Source organism: Pristiophorus japonicus, chromosome 8 (assembly GCF_044704955.1).
Source record: "Pristiophorus japonicus isolate sPriJap1 chromosome 8, sPriJap1.hap1, whole genome shotgun sequence".
Lineage (NCBI taxonomy): Eukaryota > Metazoa > Chordata > Chondrichthyes > Pristiophoridae > Pristiophorus > Pristiophorus japonicus.
Window position 1 is genome coordinate 8,878,632 of NC_091984.1, and position 20,060 is coordinate 8,898,691.

General features: G+C 45.0%; 1 protein-coding gene and 1 long non-coding RNA gene across 3 annotated transcripts in view; one reads left to right on the forward strand and one right to left on the reverse strand.

Moving 5' to 3' along the window:
- The window catches only part of LOC139268400 (uncharacterized), a 234,522-nt gene that overhangs the window by 73,225 nt on the left and 141,237 nt on the right, over positions 1-20,060 (forward strand). The window lies entirely within an intron of this gene.
- The window catches only part of LOC139268399 (di-N-acetylchitobiase-like), a 49,376-nt gene that overhangs the window by 4,414 nt on the left and 24,902 nt on the right, over positions 1-20,060 (reverse strand). For both annotated transcript variants that reach the window (XM_070886493.1, XM_070886492.1), the window contains exon 5: positions 18,358-18,519. In XM_070886493.1, coding sequence (XP_070742594.1) covers positions 18,358-18,519 — 162 coding nt within the window. The remainder of the gene's footprint in view (positions 1-18,357; positions 18,520-20,060) is intronic.

Consider the following 20,060-nt stretch of genomic DNA (forward strand, 5'->3'; position numbering starts at 1 on the left):
GACCTTAAACAATTATTTTGCTTCGGTCTTCACAGTGGAAGATACAAAAACCATGCCAAAAATTGCTGGTCACGGGTATGTCGGAAGGGAGGATCTTGATACAATCACTATCACTAGGGAGGTAGTGCTGGACAGGCTAATGGGACTCAAAGTAGACAAGTCCCCTGGTCCTGATGAAATGCATCCCAGGGTATTAAAAGAGATGGCAGAAATTATAGCAGATGCATTGGTTATAATCTACCAAAATTCTCTGGACTCTGGGGAGGTACCAGTGGATTGGAAATCAGCTAATGTAACGCTTCTGTTTAAAAAAGGGGGCAGACAAAAGACAGGTAACTATAGGCCAGTTAGTTTAACATCTGTAGTGGGGAAAATGCTTGAAGCTATCATTAAGGAAGAAATAGCGGGACATCTAGATAGGAATAATGCAATCAAGCAGACGCAACATGGATTCATGAAGGGGAAATCATGTTTAACTAATTTACTGGAATTCTTTGAAGATATAACGAGCATGGTGGATAGAGGTGTACCGATGGATGTGGTGTATTTAGATTTCCAAAAGGCATTCGATAAGGTGCCACACAAAAGGTTACTGCAGAAGATAAAGGTATGCGGAGTCAGCGGAAATGTATTAGCATGGACAGAGAATTGGCTGGCTAACAGAAAGCAGAGAGTTGGGATAAATGGGTCCTTTTCAGGTTGGAAATTGGTGGTTAGTGGTGTGCCACAGGGACCGGTGCTGGGACCACAACTGTTTACAATATACATAGATGACCTGGAGGAGGGGACAGAGTGTAGTGCAACAACATTTGCAGATGACACAAAGATTAGTGGGAAAGCGGGTTGTGTAGAGGACACAGAGAGGCTGCAAAGAGATTTAGATAGGTTAAGTGAATGGGGTAAGGTTTGGCAGATGGAATACAATGTAGGAAAATGTGAGGTCATCCACCTTGGAAAAAAAATCAGTAAAAGGGAATATTATTTGAATGGGGAGAAATTACAACAAGCTGCGGTGCAGAGGGACCTGGGGGTCCTTGTGCATGAATCCCAAAAAGTTAGTTTTCAGGTGCAGCAGGTAATCAGGAAGGCGAATGGAATGTTGGCCTTCATTGCAAGAGGGATGGAGTACAAAAGCAGGGAGGTCCTGCTGCAACTGTACAGGGTATTAGTGAGGCTGCACCTGGAGTACTGCGTGCAGTTTTGGTCACCTTACTTAAGGAAGGATATACTAGCTTTGGAGGGGGTACAGAGACGATTCACTCGGCTGATTCCGGAGATGAGGGGGTCACCTTATGATGATAGATTGAGTAGACTGGGTCTTTACTCGTTGGAGTTCAGAAGGATGAGGGGTGATCTTATAGAAACAGCAGTGGCAGCCAGTTCTCGTGGTGCATACAGGTACCAACGAGATAGGTAAAAAACAGGATGAGGTCCTACAAGCTGAATTTAGGGAGCTAGGAGTTAAATTAAAAAGTAGGGTCTCAAAGGTAGTAATCTCAGGATTGCGACCAGTGCCACATGCTAGTCAGAGTAGGAATCACAGGATGGCTCAGATGAATACGTGGCTTGAGGAGTGGTGCAGAAGGGAGGGATTCAAATTCCTGGGACATTGGAACTGGTTCTGGGGGAGGTTAGACCAGTACAAACCGGACGGTCTGCACCTGGGCAGGACCGGAACCAATGTCCCAGGGGGAGTGTTTGCTAGTGCTGTTGGGGAGGGGTTAAACTAATATGGCAGGGGGATGGGAACCTATGCAGGGAGACAGAGGAAAGTAGAATTGGGGCAGAAGCAAAAGATAGAAAGAAGAAAAGTAAAAGTGGAGGGCAGAGAAACCCAAGGTAAAAATCAAAAAGGGCCACATCACAGCAAAATTCTAAAGGGGCAAAGTGTGTTAAAAAGACAAGCCTGAAGGCTCTGTGCTTCAATGCGAGAAGTATTCATGGTAAGGTGGATGAATTAACTGTGCAGGCAGCAATTAATGACTATGATATAATTGGCATCACGGACACATTGCTCCAGGGTGACCAAGGCTGAGAATTCAACATCCAGGGGTATTCAACATTTAGGAAGGATAGACAGAAAGGAAAAGGAGGTGGGGTAGCATTGCTGGTTAAAGAGGAAATTAACACAATAGTAAGGAAGGACGTTAGCTTGGATGAAGTGGAATCTGTATGGGTGGAACTGCGGAATACTAAAGGGCAGAAAATGCTAGTGGGAGTTGTATACAGACCATCAAACAGTAGTAGCGATGCAAACAAGAAATTAGGGATGCATGCAATAAAGGTGCAGCAGTTATCATGGGCAACTTTAATCTACATATAGATTGGGCGAAGCAATACGGTGGAGGAAGATTTCCTGGAGTGTATTAGGGATGATTTTCTCGACCAATATAGAGGGCTGGCCATCCTAGACTGGGTGATGTGTAATGAGAAAGGACTATTAGCAATCTTGTTGTGCGAGGCCCCTTGGGGAAGAGTGACCATAATATGGAGATGGAGAGTGATACAGTTAATTCAGAGACTAGGGTCCTGAACTTAAGGAAAGCTAACTTGGATGGTATGAGACGTGAATTGGCTGGAATAGACTGGCGAATGATACTTAAAGGGTCGATGGTGGATAGGCAATGGCAAACATCTAAAGATCACATGGATGAACTTCAACAATTGTACATCCCTGGAGTAAAAATAAAATGGGGAAAGTGGCTCAACCGTGGTTAACAAGGGAAATTAAGAATAGTGTTAAATCCAAGGAAGAGGCACATAAATTGGTCAGAAAAAGCAGCAAACCTGAGGACTGAGAGAAATTTAGAATTCAGCAGAGGAGGACAAAGGGTTTAATTAGGAGGGGGAAAATAGAGTATGAGAGGAAGCTTGCTGGGAACATAAAAACTGACTGCAAAAGCTTCTGTAGATATGTGAAGAGAAAAAGATTAGTGAAGACAAATGAAGGTCCCTTGCAGTCAGATTCAGGGGAATTTATAATGGGGAGCAAAGAAATAGCAGACCAGTTGAACAAATACTTTGATTCTGTCTTCACGAAGGAAGACACAAATAACCTTCAGGAAATACTAGGGGACCGAGGATCGAGTGAGAAGGAGGGAAATTATTAGTCGGGAAATTGTGTGAGGGAAATTGATGGGATTGAAGGCCGATAAATCCCCGGGGTCTGATCGTCCATTAATTATAGACCGGTTAGCCTGAGATCAGTAGTGGGGAAAATGTTGGAATCAATTATTAAAGATGAAATCGCAGCGCATTTGGAAAGCAGTGACGGGATCGGTCCAAGTCAGCATGCATTTATGAAAGGGAAATCATGCTTGACAAATCTTCTGGAATTTTTTGAGGATGTAACTGGTACAGTGGACAAGGGAGAACCAATGGATGTGGTGCATTTTGACTTTCAAAAGGCTTTGGACAAGGCCCCGCACAAGAGATTGGTGTGCAAAATCAAAGCACGTGGTATTGGGGGTAATGTACCGACATGGATAGAGAACTGGTTGGCAGTCAGGAAGCAGAGAGTCGGGATAAACAGGTCCATTTCAGAATGGCAGGCAGTGACTAGTGGGGTGCCGCAGGGTTCAGTGCTGGGACCCCAGATATTTACAATATACATTAATGATTTAGATTAAGGAATTGAGTGTAATATCTCCAAGTTTGCAGATGACATTAAGCTGGGTGGTGATGTGAGCTGTGAGGAGGATGCTCAGAGGCTGCAGGGTGACTTGGACAGATTAAGTGAGTGGGCAAATGCATGGCAGATGCAGTATAATGTGGATAAATGTGAGGTTATCCACTTTGGTGGCAAAAACACGAAGGCAGAATATTTTCTGAATGGCGGCAGATTAGGAAAAGGGGAGGTGCAATGAGACCTGGGTGTCATGGTATATCAGTCATTGAAAGTTGGCATGCAGGTACAGCAGGTGGTGAAGAAGGCAAATGGTACGTTGGCCTTCATAGCTAAGGGATTTGAGTATAGGAGCAGGGAGGTCTTACTGCAGTTGTACAGGGCCTTGGTGAGGCCTCACCTGGAATATTGTGTTCAGTTTTGTTCTCCTAATCTGAGGAAGGACGTTCTTGCTATTGAGGGAGTGCAGCGAAAGTACGCCAGACTGATTCCCAGGATGGCAGGACTGACATATGAGGAGAGACGGGATCGACTGGGCCAGTATTCACTGGAGTTTAGAAGGATGAGAGGAGATCTCATAGAAACATATAAAATTATGACGGGACCGGACAGGTTAGATGCAGGAAGAATGTTCCCGATGTTGGGGAAGTCCAGAACCAGGCAACACAGTCTAAGGATAAGGGGTAAGCTATTTAGGACTGAGATGAGGAGAAACGTCTTCACTCAGAGAGTTGTTAACCTGTGGAATTCCCGACTGCAGAGATTTGTTGATGCTAGTTCATTGGATATATTCAAGAGGGAGTTAGATGTGGCCCTTATGGCTAAAGGAATCAAGGGGTATGGAGAGAAAGCAGGAAAGGGCTACTGAGGTGAATGATTAGCCATGATCTTATTGAATGGTGGTACAGGCTCGAAGGGCCGAATGGCCTATTCCTGCATCTATCTTCCCTGTTTCTTTGTTTCTATGTAATGCCCTCTTTTGAAAAAAAAAACTGAACTAATAAAAACCTAACTAACTCACTTGCACTGGAGCAACTTAAATGGGGAGAATTGCGATTTTTAAGTTCCCCCAAAAAAATCTAGTTGCTCCAAAAAAAACAGAGCAACTCCTGGGGAAATTTGGGTGCCGGTGAAGCTCCTAACCCTGGCCGAAATGCTTCCAACCGCCATTCCTCACGGTGCCGATGCCAGTCCTAACCTTGGCTGAAAGGCCTCTCTCCCTCACCCCTCCCTCTCTCCCCTCCCCCTCTCTCTCCCTCTCTGCTGCTGCTGTCCAGGCCGTGGAACTGCACCTGCTGCACTGATTCTCTTACCTGCGCTGAATTTGTTAACTGCCCAGAAGGTTGTTCCAGAGTGGTCACATATCCCATCCTCAGAAAAATTGCAGTAAATCAGAGCTGGCCAAACTTGCTTTAATGGCCAGAATTGGCGCGGGTGGCAGGTTACCTTTACACCCTTTATTGAACAGGGGTGTAATATTTGCAATTCTTCAGTCCTCTGGCATTACTTCTGTTTCTAAAGAGGATTGAAAGATTAAGAAGGATTGAGGTAAAAAAATGGTAGCCTAAAAAAATCCTACCTAAGTGAATTACGTTAGTGCAGAAACTTTGAAGAAACTTACAGATTTCAATTTACTCCAAAAAAATGGCGCACACCAATAAAACGGCGCAGATAACTGGGGAAAATTGAGCCCAATAAAGGGGGAGATAGAGGAGATACTGGATGGGATTAGAATTGATAAAGACGAGGTACTAGAAAGGCTGCCCGTACATAAAGTAATTAAGTCACCAGGACCGGATGGGATGCATCCTCGGATGCTGAGGGAAGTGAAGGAAGAAATCACGGAGGTACTGACCATAATCTTTCAATCCTCTTTAGAAACAGAAGTAATGCCAGAGGACTGAAGAATTGCAAATATTACACCCTTGTTCAATAAAGGGTGTAAAGTTAAACCCTGCAACTATTGACCGGTCAGTTTAACCTCGGTAGTGCAGAAGCTTTTAGAAACAATAATCAGGGACAAAATTAACAGTCACTTGTACAAGTATGGATTAATTAAGGAAAGCCAGCATGGATTTGTTAAAGGCAAATCATGTTTAACCAACTTGATCGAGTTTTTTGACGAGGTAACAGAGATCGTAGATGAGGGCAATGTGGATGACGTGGTGTACATGGATTTCCAAAAGGCATTTGACAAAGTGCCACATAGTCGGCTTGCCAGCAAAATTGAAGCCCATAGAAAAAAAGGGACACTGGCAGAGTGGATGCAAAATTAGCTGTGTGACAGGAAACAGAGAATAGTTGTGAACGGTTGTTTTTCGGACTGGAGGAATGTATACAGCAGATTAACAAAAGTTTAGGGGATCCTGGCTTCCTGAATAGAGGTATCGGGTACAAAAGTATGGCTATTATGATGAACCTGTATAAAACACTTGTTCGGCCTCAGCTGGAGTATTGTGTCCAATTCTGGGCACCACACTTTAGGAATTTAGTGAAGGTATTAGAGCGAGTGCAGAACAGATTTATGAGAAATGATTCTAGGGATGAGGGACTTCAGTTACGTGGACAGTCAGGAGAATCTGGAGCAGAGATGATTGAGAGGCGATTTGATAGAGGTGTTCAAAATCATGAGGGGTTGAGAACAAGAGGACACAGATTTAAGGTGATTGGCAAAAGAACCAAACGTGACAGAAGGAAAAAAACATTTACACAGCGAGCGGCTCGGATCTGGAATCCTCTGCCTGAAAGCGTCGAGGAGACAGACTCAATCACGGCTTTCAAAAGGGAGTTGGATAAGTACCTGAAAGAAAAAAATTTGCAGGGCCAAGGCGAAAGGACAAGGGTGTGGGACTAACTAAGATGCTCTTGCAGAGAGCCAGCAAGGGCTCAATGGGCCAAATGGCCCTCTTCCATGCTGTAAACATTCTATGATTCTATGGGGGTGAAATTCATTATTGCCCCATTTGGTGGTGATAACAGTTGGGAGGTGTGAAACTCAGTGCCAAGCCCTAAAGTTTGCAAATAGATGTTAACAAATATGATGTGATTGGGATTACAGAGACGTGGCTCCAGGATGATCAGGGCTGGGAACTCAACATCCAGGGGTATTCAACATCAGGAAGGATCGAATAAAAGGAAAAGGAGGTGGGGTAGCATTGCTGGTTAAAGAGGAGATTAATGCAATAGTTGGGAAGGACATTAGCTTGGATGATGTGGAATCTATATGGGTAGAGCTGCAGAACACCAAAGTGCAAAAAAACTTTAGTGGGAGTTGTGTACAGACCTCCAAACAGTAGTTGTGATGTTGGGGAGGGCATCAAACAGGAAATTAGGGGTGCATGCAACAACGGGTGACTTTAATATGCACATAGATTGGGCTAACCAAACTGGAAGCAATACGGTGGAGGAGGATTTCCTGGAGTGCATAAAGGATGATTTTCTAGACCAATATGTTGAGGAACCAACTAGGGGGGAGGCCATCTTAGACTGTGTGTTGTGTAATGAGAGAGGATTAATTAGCAATCTCATTGTGCAAGGCCCCTTAGGGAAGAGTGACCATAATATGCTGGAATTCTGCATTAGGATGGAGAATGAAACAGTTAATTCAGAGACCATGGTCCAGAACTTAAAGAAGGCTAACTTTGAAGGTATGAGGCATGAATTGGCTAGGATAGATTGGCGAATGATACTTAAGAGGTTGACTGTGGATGAGCAATGGCAGACATTTAGAGACCGCATGGATGAACTACAACAATTGTACATTCCTGTCTGGCGTAAAATTAAAAAAGAGAAGGTGGCTCAACCGTGGCTATCAAGGGAAATCAGGGATAGTATTAAAGCCAAGGAAGTGGCATACAAATTGGCCAGAAATAGCAGCGAACCCGGGGACTGGGAGAAATTTAGAACTCAGCAGAGGAGGACAAAGGGTTTGATTAGGGCAGGGAAAATGGAGTATGAGAAGAAGCTTGCAGGGAACATTAAGACAGATTGCAAAAGTTTCTATAGGTATGTAAAGAGAAAAAGGTTAGTAAAGACAAACGTAGGTCCCCTGCAGTCAGAATCAGGGGAAGTCACAACGGGGAACAAAGAAATGGCAGACCAATTGAACAAGTACTTTGGTTCGGTATTCACTAAGGAGGACACAAACAACCTCCGGATACAAAAGGGGTCAGAGGGTCTAGTAAGGAGGAGGAACTGAGGGAAATCCTTATTAGTCGGGAAATTGTGTTGGGGAAATTGATGGGATTGAAGGCCGATAAATCCCCAGGGCCTGATGGACTGCATCCCAGAGTACTTAAGGAGGTGGCCTTGGAAATAGCGGATGCATTGACAGTCATTTTCCAACATTCCATTGACTCTGGATCAGTTCCTATCGAGTGGAGGGTAGCCAATGTAACCCCACTTTTTAAAAAAGGAGGGAGAGAGAAAACAGGGAATTATAGACCTGTCAGCCTGACCTCAGTAGTGAGTAAAATGATGGAATCAATTATGAAGGATGTCATAGCAGCGCATTTGGAAAAAAGTGACATGATAGGTCCAAGTCAGCATGGATTTGTGAAAGGGAAATCATGCTTGACAAATCTTCTAAAATTTTTTGAGGATGTTTCCAGTAGAGTGGACAAGGGAGAACCAGTTGATGTGGTATATTTGGACTTTCAGAAGGCTTTCGACAAGTTCCCACACAAGAGATTAATGTGCAAAGTTAAAGCACATGGGATTGGGGGTAGTGTGCTGACATGGATTGAGAACTGGTTGTCAGACAGGAAGCAAAGAGCAGGAATAAATGGGTACTTTTCAGAATGGCAGGCAGTGACTAGTGGGGTACCGCAAGGTTCTGTGCTGGGGCCCCAGCTGTTTACACTGTACATTAATGATTTAGACGAGGGGATTAAATGTAGTATCTCCAAATTTGCGGATGACACTAAGTTGTGTGGCAGTGTGAGCTGCGAGGAGGATGCTATGAGGCTGCAGAGTGACTTGGATAGGTTTGGTGAGTGGGAAAATGCATGGCAGATTAAGTATAATGTGGATAAGTGTGAGGTTATCCACTTTGGTGGTAAAAACAGAGAGACAGACTATTATCTGAATGGTGACAGATTAGAAAAAGGGGAGGTGCTACGAGACCTGGGTGTCATGGTACATCAGTCATTGAAGGTTGGCATGCAGGTACAGCAGGCGGTTAAGAAAGCAAATGGCATGTTGGCTTTCATAGCGAGGGGATTTGAGTACAGGGGCAGGGAGGTGTTACTAAATTGAACAGGGCCTTGGTGAGGCCACACCTGGAGTATTGTGTACAGTTTTGGTCTCCTAACTTGAGGAAGGATACTCTGCTATTGAGGGAGTGTAGCGAAGGTTCACCAGACTGATTCCCGGGATGGCGGGACGGACATATCAAGAAAGACTGGATCAACTGGGCTTGTATTCACTGGAGTTCTGAAGAATGAGAGAGGACCTCATCGAAACGTTTAAAATTCTGATGGGTTCAGGCAGGTGAGATGCAGGAAGAATGTTCCCAATGTTGGGGAAGTCCAGAACCAGGGGTCACAGTCTAAGGATAAGGGGTAAGCCATTTAGGACTGAGATGAGGAGAAACTTCTTCACCCAGAGAGTGGTGAACCTGTGGAATTCTCTACCACAGAAAGTTATTGAGGCCAATTCACTAAATATATTCAAAAAGGAGTTAGATATAGTCCTTACTACTAGGGGGATCAAGGGGTATGGCGAGAAAGCAGGAATGGGGTACTGAAGTTGAATGTTCAGCCATGAACTCATTGAATGGCGGTGCAAGCTCGAAGGGCCGAATGGCCTACTCCTGCACCTATTTTCTATGTTTCTATGTTTCTATGTTTCTATGTTTTGCTCATCTCACAAAATCTGGGTTACCACCCCCGAAACGAAGTGTAGCGCTGGTTTAAGAGATTTTCACACTGCTCATTGTTTAGCAAGTGTAATCCTTGCTGTGCCCAAGATAAATTCTTTCAGAGCAAGTAATACTTGGTCTCAATATAAAATATCTGATTTTAAATAAAACAAGATAATGTTGCACTTTCCAGATACTGTAAATTTGAGACCCAAGTAACAAATGTTTACGGTCTTGGAACTTTTGTTTGAACCAGAAATGAGAACATTACAATGAACCATTAGTCAGCATCCTTCTGACAAAAAGCTAACTCCTCAACTGCTCTCATCACTTGCAACTTTCCAGGGCATGAACTTCAGTTCAGTTTGTCCAGTAGGTAGAAAACCCAAAACAGTAGCAAACCTTGTACAATTTACAATACATTTGTGCTGTATACTCACAATAAAATGTTACAAAGAAAAACTTGTTTGAAACATTAGATGTAAAATGATTGAAATATTCCTCCAGCTTCATCCGGGTGAAAGAAATTGAACTCCACGTGACATTCAGTCACATTGGGGAGCATTGGCCCAGAAATTCCGGGTCCATATGGAGGTTCGACAGACCAGGGAAGGCATCGCACAATGCGTGTGCGCTGAAAACTGGCTTTGCCGATCTGTCAAGCTCCAGCTTGACAGATCATCCGCATATCGGGAGCGAGGACATTTTCAAGGGCAAGATTGAGGTATTTTCCCATATCTTGCCCAGCAAATTTCCTCAAAACTCTTGTGCCTGATAGAAGCAGGCACATAGCCTACTTTTACAGGCGTAAGAATCTTAAAACACACTTAAAACATAAAAAATAAAATTAAAAATACACATTTTATTTTTTAAAACCCTGCCCACTACTTTAAGTTTATTTAAAACCATAATTAAAATACCTTTAAAAACTCAGAAATGTTTTTTTCTCTGAGATATTTATTAATTTTAATTTCAATCCATTTTAATTATGTGAGGTGTGTTTTTTATTTTTTAATTTGGTGTTATTGTGTTTGGGTATTTTTCTCAATTAATAGCAATGAGAACTTGTAGATACGGGGTTCCCATTGCTATTAATTGAGAATACTGTACCTGATTGGCTGAGCAGTCATACATGACTGCATCTTCTGTGTGGGAATCTATGGATGGGAGCAGGCTTCGCAGTGCAGCAAGAGAATACCTCCCCACCGGAATCGCAGGCTGCTCTCGGACCACCAGACAAATCCGTAGAAATATTTCAGGTCGGAGGCAATTGCCCGCGGGAAACCTCCGACCGCAATTTCAGCCCCAATAAAACCTCACTTATTACAGCTGCTTTCTCTGGTTTCTCTGGCAAATGTTTGGCAGAAAGTTCTTCGAAACATAGAAACATCGAAAATAGGTGCAGGAGTCTGCACCGCCATTCAATGAGTTCATGGTTGAACGTGCAATTTCAGTCCCCCATTCCTATAGAAACATAGAAAATGTTCTTGTATGCATACAGCTTTTTTCAAAGGCCGCAGTGGTCCCTGCATGGACTCATTTGAGATCCTTGCTTCAAGCTCCATAGAGACAGACTCTGTCTCCATTGAAGACATTCTTACAATTCCCTGCAGTACCAATCCACTAGTGAACAAGTTGGTCTCCTCCATCCTCTCCGCTATTATGGAGAGTGTGTGTGGCACTTCTCTCAGTACCTGCCTAAGTTGCCGATGCACCTCTTGCAATCTCGTTCTCAACAATCAGCCCCGGAGTTTAGTATCTGTATCCAGCTGATTAGAGCTTGGAAAGTACTGCGCCCCTCAACGTGACCTCCACATAGCTGTCTCTACCACCAGTGTCTGCTCGTGCTCACTCGTGAGGTGTGAGTCACCAGGTGAAAATACAACTAACTCTCGAAGTGAACCCATTTAAGTGTGAGTCTCTGTGCTGGTGCATGGCTGTAGATCCTGTGACAGTGCACCCTCAGAAGAGTGAGGTCCTCTGAGGAAATGTGCTCATGGATGTCCTGTCACACTTGCTGTACACGTGAAGTCCCTGGAAGACAAAAGAAAGAGATAGGATTTAGTTGTGACAAAGTCACAATGTTGACAATCCATACTCAGTCTTCTCATAGTTCAGCCATCAATGAAAAGAAGCCAGCGTATGGACCCAGGTAATTCAGCTTCTGAAAGGGGTTCATGATTAATTCATTCGATAGAGGGATAAATATGATTTGCATCATGAGAGAAAGAGAGAGAGACAAACAGATTTCACTGAGCAACCGCTGTTGTTTTGCCACCAACCAGCCGTCGATATTCATAATAGAATATGTTTCTAGATTAGAAATATTATGTTCGGATCAGAAAAGTTAAGAGACTCGGGGTTTATGCTTACACAGCAAGTCCAAAATGTTTCTCTGTGTTTTGTTGATGTAGACTTGTGTCTCTGGATTATGCAGTCGCCAGAAACTACCATATTAGGTAATGTAAGCTCCAGTTTGATAAGAAAATAGTGTATCAATGTAAGTATATTCCCTTGTTCGAGAGCACGGTGATACCCAGACCTAGGTATACCTTGCTCTATCTGTGACTACACTTCACTTGCAAATCGCATTTTATGTTGAAATTAAAGAATAAAATGATTATAACCAGAGAACTGAATTCATACTACTTAAGTGAACAAACGGAAGTTTGTTTTAAGACAACAATATGTGTGTCAGAGATATTTGTAATTCTGTCACCAGCTATCTGTGAGCTCCCTGTGTCTCCATCTTCAACTGAGAGGGCACAGATGTGCCACATATCTCCAGTGCATCCTCTTTTCTATCTGTGAGCTGCACTATTTATGGCGCCCCAATTCCAGTCCTATTTCTCTCCCTCGTGTTTTGCGCTCTCTTCTCCAACAATAGGTGCAAAAACAGACCTGTGAGTGAGTGAAGAACATAAGACATAAGAACATAAGAAATAGGAACAGGATGAGGCCATTTGGCCCTTCGAGCCTGCTCCGCCATTCAAAAGATCATCGCTGATCTGATCAGGGACTCAGTTCCACTTTCCTGCCCGCTCCCCATCACTCCTTACTCTCTTATCACTCAAAAATCTGTCGATCTCAACCTTAGGTATATTCAAAGACCCAGCCTCCACAGCTCTCTGGGGCAGAGATTTCCTTAGATTTACAACCTTCTGAGAGAAGAAATTTCTCCTCATCTCAGTTTATTCTGAGATGCAGGTGCAGATGAAGGTACATACGATAAGCGTGACTACGAGACACATGCATCATATTACCTGGTTGGGATGAGTATGGATATGTGGGAAGGTGATGCAGTGCACAGAAAGTGAGGGTTGGGTGCTGTTCAAAGTTGAGTTGGTGCTAGGTGTGTGGTGAAGAATACTTAGCAAGACAGAGTGAAAAAGGTTTGGCTTAAAGCATAGAATGTAGTTGAATCAGCAAAAGTACTCATTTTTCCTGATCCAGTGAGATAATTAAACTGCTTTCTGCATTGCATCCATGACCTGGGCACAACGCTCCTGCTGCTCTCCTCCTGAACTAACTCCAACTGCACCTCCTTGATGAGAGCAGCAGGTTTCTTCCTCCAATGACTGGGGGAAAATATGTCTCTCCTCCACCTCCTGACTGCACCCAGCAGTAATTCCAGTGCGGCATCATTGAATCTGGGTGCTGCCCTTGCTCTATGTTCACCATCCATACTGAACATCTCCAATTTACACAAGGGCACTGTCCCTTTAAATACAGCTGAGATTATGTCATGTGGATGTACATCACGCCCACTGTGCAGCTTGGAGACACAAAACCTTGAAGTCAAAATTAATTGCTACAATTGAGTTCAGATTGCAAAATTCAGCCCGCTTGGTTGATTTACGGGTTTCCCCCATGTAACTCCACACCGGAGCACACAACCTGTCTTCAGATTAATATCAGGGTCAACAATATGGAACAAACTTTCAAATCTAATATCATTTTGTTTCAGTTTCATCTCTCTAAAAAAATAATTGTTGGAATGTGTGTGTTGCTGCCCATCTCGAGTTGCCCAAAGCGACTGTGTGTCTTGCGAGGTATTTCAGAGGGCAGTTAATGATCGACCGTATTGGTGTGTGACTGAGGTTACATAGAGGTCAGATCGGGTAAGGAATCAAATATGAATCTTGTTGTGTATGGAGAAAGAGTCAGACTGAACGCTGTGAGCGCAAAGTAAAGTGTGACCTTAGTCTTTTATTGCAGGTCTCCAGAGTGCATGTCTGACCTGTGAAGCCTCCTTAAATACCTGTGCTCCCAAGGGATTATGCGATCCCTGTGGACTCCAGGGTGGCTGTACAGAGTAAATACAAGTCCACATAAAGAACAACACCTCCCCTCCGCCCCTAAAGTCAATAGTGTAACTATCTACAATGTGAGTCAATCTGGGGCCCTTTTTGCCTGGTTGATCGTCTCGGTGTGAAAGCTGGTGTTGTTGAATGATTTGTTGAGCCCTGCAGGGCTGCTGTGGATGATGGGTTCTGCTTCGTGGTCAACCGCGGTGCCGATTGCCACTGGTGTGTATGTTGGGGGATCAAAAAAGGTGGGTTGCTCAGGATCGTCCGTGAATCTGAGTTTGATTTGGTCCAAGTATTTCCGGTGAATGAGTCCATTTGAAAGTTTGATCCGAAACACCCTGCTCCCTTCTTTGGCCACGACAGTGCCGAGAAGCCACTTGGAACCTTGTCCATAATTTAATACAAATACAGGATCATTGATTTCAAACTTGCGTGACACATTTGCGCTATCATGGTATGCACTTTGTTGAAGCCGCCTGCTCTCTACCTGTTCATGTAGATCAGGGTGAACTAACGAGAGCCTTGTCTTAAGTGCTCTTTTCATGAGCAGTTCAGCAGGTGGGATCCCAGTGAGTGAGTGGGGTCTTGTGCGGTAGCTAAGCAGGACTTGGCATAGGCGAGTCTGCAGTGAGCCTTCAGTTACCCTCTTCAAGCCTTGCTTGATGGTTTGCACTGCTCGCTCTGTCTGACCATTGGACGCTGGTTTAAATGGGGCAGATGTGACACGTTTGATCCCATCACGGGTCATGAATTCTTTGAACTCAGCACTCGTAAAATATGGCCCGTTGTCGCTCACCAGGACGACGGGTAAGCCGTGTGTGGCAAACATGGCCCGCAGGCTTTCAGTAATGGCAGCGGACGTACTAGCCGACATTATCTCACATTCAATCCACTTGGAGTATGCGTCTACAATCACAAGGAACATTTTACCAAAGAACGGGCCTGCATAGTTGACGTGTACCCAAGACCATGGTTTGGAGGGCCAAGACCATAAACTTAGCGGTGCCATCCTGGGTACATTGCTTAACTGCAAGCATCTGTGAACGCAGGACTCTAAGTCCGCATCGATACCTGGCCACCACACGTAGGATCTAGCTATCGCTTTCATCATTACGATGCCTGGGTGGGTACTGTGGAGGTCATTAATGAAGGTGTCTCTGCCCTTCTTGGGGACCACTACTCAATTGCCCCACAGAAGGTAGTCTGCCTGTATAGACATTTCATCTTTGCGCCGTTGGAACGGCTTTATCTCTTCCTGCATTTCCACTGGGACACTGGACTAGCTCCTGTGAAGCACACAGCGTTTGACTAGAGATAATAAGGAGTCCTGGCTTGTTCAGGTTTTGGTCTGCCGTGCAGTGACAGGTGATTGCTCACTCTCAAATGCTTCCATAACCATTGCTAGATCTGTGGGCTGCTCCATTTCTATTCCTGTGGTGGGCAATGGCAGCCTACTGAGAGCTTCGACGCAGTTTTCTGTGGCGGATGGCATAGTTGTATGCAGACAAGATGAGCGCCCATCTCTGGATGCGGGCCGATGCGTTGGTATTTATCCCATTACTCTTGGAAAACAGGGATATAACTGGCTATGGTCAGTTTCCAATTTGAATTTTAGCCCAAACAGGTATTGATGCATTTTCTTTACCCCATAGACACACGCTAACGCTTCTTTTTCAATCATGCTGTCAGCTCTCTCAGCCTTAGACAGACTCCTGGATGCATAAGCAACCGGTTGCAGTTTCCCAAAATCATTAGCTTGTTGCAATACACACCCGACACCGTATGACAACGCATCACATGCTAGTACCAAACGCTTATAATGGATCATACAACGCAAGCAATTTGTTTGAGCATAACAATTGTCTCGCTTTTACAAAGACATTTTCTTGGCTTTTGCCCCAAACCCATTCTCCCCCTTTTTGTAGTTCTAGCAGTGTGCTGAGACCCGGTAAGAAGTTACCAAAGTTGTTCAAGAGTCCCAGAAACGACCGCAGCTCCGGCACGTTCTGTGGCCTCGGTGCGTTCTCGATTGCCTCCGTCTTCGCGTTGGTGGGCCTGATGCTGCCCGCCGCAATCCTCCTTCCCAGGAACTCCACTTCAGGCGCCAGGAAAACGCACTTCGAGCGTTTTAACCTGAGCCCCATGCGTTTGAGTCGACGAAGAATCTCCTCCAGGTTCTGCAGGTGCTTGACTGTGTTCCGACCTGTGACCAAGATGTCGTCCTGGAAGACCACGGTGTGCGGGACCGACTTCAGTAAACTTTCCATGTTTCTCTGGAATATCGCTGCCACTGATCGGATTCCAAATAGGCATCTGTTATAAACAAAAAGACCTTTGTAAGTGTTGAGGCAGTTGAGGGCCTTCGATGATTCCTCCAGTTCCTACGTCATGTAGGCTGAAGTCAGATCCAGCTTCGAAAACATCTTTCCTCCCGCGAGCGTTGCAAAGAGTTCGCCGGCCTTTGGTAGTGGGTATTGGTCCTCATCATCATAGGCAGTCCCACGGAATCGAGGAGGACTTGCTTCCACTCCCAATGTGAGTTCTTTGATGGCTGAACAGTCCGATACGAGAGCCACAGATCCTGTTACAGGTGGAACAGACAGTCGTTGATAGAAGGGGTGATGCAGGGAGAAACGATTGATAGTTACTTTGTAATTGCCACAGATTCTGACGGTGCCTTCGCCCTTGAGGATTGGGACAATAGGACTGGCCCTCTCGTTGAACTCGATTGGTGAAATGATGCCCTCTCTTTGCAGCCGGTCTAGCTCGATCTCTACCCTTTCTCTCATCATGTACGGTACTGCTCTCGCCTTGTGATGGACGGCTCGTGCCCCCGGAATTAGGTGGATCTGCACTTTTGCTTCTTGGAATTTCCCGATGCCTGGTTCGAACAGCGAAGGAAATTTGTTTAAGACCTGGGCACATGAAGTGTCATCAGCGAGTGATAGAACTCGGACGTCATCCCAGTTCCAGCGTATCTTTCCCAGCCAGCTCCTGCCGAGCAGCGTGGGACCATCGCCCGGTACCACCCAGAGTGTTAGCTTGTGCACCGTTTCATCATAGGAGACCTTTACGGTAGCACTGCCGATTACAGGAATCAGTTGTTTTGTGTCAGTTCTTCGTTTCGTGTGAACTGGAGTTAAGACTGGCCTTGAGGCCTTGATGCAATCACAACCTTTCGAAAGTCTTTTTGCCCATGATGGACTGGCTTGCGCCCGTGTCCATCTCCATTAACACCAGGAGTCCATTTAGTTCAACATTCAGCATTATCGGGGGACAATTCGTGGTGAATGTGTGTACCTCATGTACCTCTGTCTCCTCCACCTGAGGCTCTGGTTCATCGTGATCCTTCGTGGATCTGTCCTCCTCTGCAACATGGTGGATTGCAGGTTTAACAAGCTAAGCAGCTCGCCTGCACACTCATTGGAGGTGTCCCATTGTTCCATAGCCCTTGCAAACGTACTCTTTGAATCAGCATGAACGGAAACGATGATCACCCCCGCAACGCCAACAAGATGTTAATGGCCTTGCATTCATCACCCTTGATGGTGGATTCTGAGTCATCTGCGGACGTGCGGCTGCAGGTATATGTGACCTGCCCTGTACGTTACAATTCGAACACAACATCACTTTGTTCAAAGTACTTGTAGCAGCACTTGTGTGCTGAGAGATTTGCTTCGTACTGTCACTGGTGGCAATGAACACCTGGGCTGTCGTTATGGCCTTACTCAAGGTTGGGGTCTCCACAGTCAAAAGTTTGCGAAGTTTGGTTTCGTGGCCAATGCCAAGTACGAAAAAGTCTCTGAGCATGTGCTCCAAATGTCCTTCAAATTCGCAATGTCCTGCAAGGCATCTTAGCTGGGCGACATAACTCGCCACTTCCTGACCTTCAGACTTTTTGTAGATGTAGAACTGGTACTTTGCCATCAGAACGCTTTCCTTCGGGTTCAAATGCTCTTGGACCAGTGTGCACAAATCGTCATACGATTTCTCCGTGGGTTTCGCTGGAGTGAGCAGATTCTTCATGAGGCCATACCTTGGTGCCCCACAGACGGTGAGGAGGATCGCCCTTCATTTGGCAGTGCTCTCTTCCCCATCGAGCTCATTGGCCACAAAGTATTGGTCGAGTCGCTCCACAAAAGTTTCCCAATCATCCCCCACCGAAAATTTCTCCAGGATGCCCACTGTTCTCTGCATCTTTGGATTCGCTATCTGTATCTCGTCGCCAGTTGTTGTGTATGGAGAAAGAGTCAGACTGAACACTGTAAGCTCAAAGTAAAGTGTGAACTTCGTCTTTTATTGCAGGTCTCCAGAGTGCTTCTCCAACCTATGAATCTGCCTTAAATATCTGTGCTCCTAAGGGATTATGGGATCCCTTGGGACTCCACGGGATGAGCCCTCTGGTGGCTGTACAGAGTAAATACAAGTCCACATATATAACAAATCTCAATTGCCAAATCCTGTGCACAGAGAATATTGAATCATGAAAGGCTGTAATATTCACATTGTGCAAAGAACATTAAATGCACCAATCGCCATTATGCTTTGATTGATAATCTTACCATATAGTTAAAATATGGAACTCTCGAAACTTCATCCCAATATTTGCCGGTAAACGATTTAGGCAAGAGCTTCATGATATCTTTGTATGGGACCGGTCTTGCCGCGTGATAACTGCAAGGGGCACGTATCAAATCGTTCTGTTCCAATTCACATCTACCAGGCTGGAAAGTACAAAAAGGATGAGAAAATAATACTTGTGAATATATTTAATTGTTAACTTCAAAAACACAAGAACAGCATGAATGATCTCCAAATATAAAGGACAAGACACACCCAGTGGTTTATCTGGAATGCGTAATTAGATCCTGCCTGCCTAAGTAATCAAGTACTTTGCAAATTGTAATTTGAGCGATTCTGACTGCCAGGCTCCAGTCGGATCAGAGCTCACATCGAAGAGATTGGGCTCACCCTTGTGTCTTAAGACCTACTCCTACCCCCCAAACATGTTTCTAACATTCAGTTCACCCCCTGAGTTTCTGAATTTTGCCAATTAACAAGTTCCTGACCTTCCCCTCCACGTTTCTGACATCCTCTCCCCACTCAATTTCCTGCCTTTCACCCTCCCCCCTTCCCCCCGAAATCCTGACATTTTCTCTCCCTACCCAGGTTCCTGAGCAGCACCACCGCCCCCCCCTTCCCCACCCAAATATCTGACCTCCCCCCGCCAAAGGTCCTGACCTTCACCCAATGCCCAAGTTCCTGACCTTCTTTACCCTTCTGGGCTCTTCACCTTCTCCCCCCAACTAGTTCCTTACCAGCCCCCACCACCCATAGGTGTGTAAGGGGTGGTCTCGTTCTTTAGTCCTGCCCCACAGGTTCAATCCGCTTTATAAAATCCCAAATTCGATTAAAGTTCATAGTTTCTTCCATGTGCACTTTAGGATCTCAAACTTTCTGGTAGATATGCCAAATTAAATTTCCTTTCCAATTAGTCCAAACACTTGGCGGGGGGGGGTTTCCAACAAATTTTTCCCCCTTCAGATGGGGCATTGTGTGTGGGTCACAGATTGTTAACAGGTTTATTGGCTATGAAGTGAACAGTAACCCAGCATGGCTCAAAGACTGGTGTGGAAGAAATGGGTTTCAATTCATGGGGCACGGGCACCAGTACAGGGGTAAGAGGGAACTGTTCCATTGGGACAGGTTTCACTTGAACCATGCTGGGGCTAGTGTCCTGGGGAATTGAATAACTAGGGCTGTAGAGAGGGGAGGGCTCAGGTGAGCAGAAATTTATAAAAGTCAAAGAGCAAGATGAACATAAGAACATAAGAAATAGGAACAGGAGTAGGCCATACGGCCCCTCGAGCCTGCTCCGCCATTCAATAAGATCATGACTGATCTGATCATGGACTCAGCTCCACTTCCCCGCCCGCTCCCCATCACCCCTTAGCCCTTATCGTCTAAGAAACTGTCTATTTCTGTCTTAAATTTATTCAATGTCCCAGCTTCCACAGCTCTCTGAGGCAGCAAATTCCACAGATTTACAACTCTCTGAGAGAAGAAATTTCTCCTCATCTCTGTTTTAAATGGATGGCCCCTTATTCTAAGATTATGCCCTCTAGTTCTAGTCTCCCCCATCAGTGGAAACATCCTCTCTGCATCCATCTTGTCAAGCCCCCTCATAATCTTATACGTTTCGATAAGATCACCTCTCATTCTTCTGAATTGCAATGAGTAGAGGCCCAACCTACTCAACCTTTCC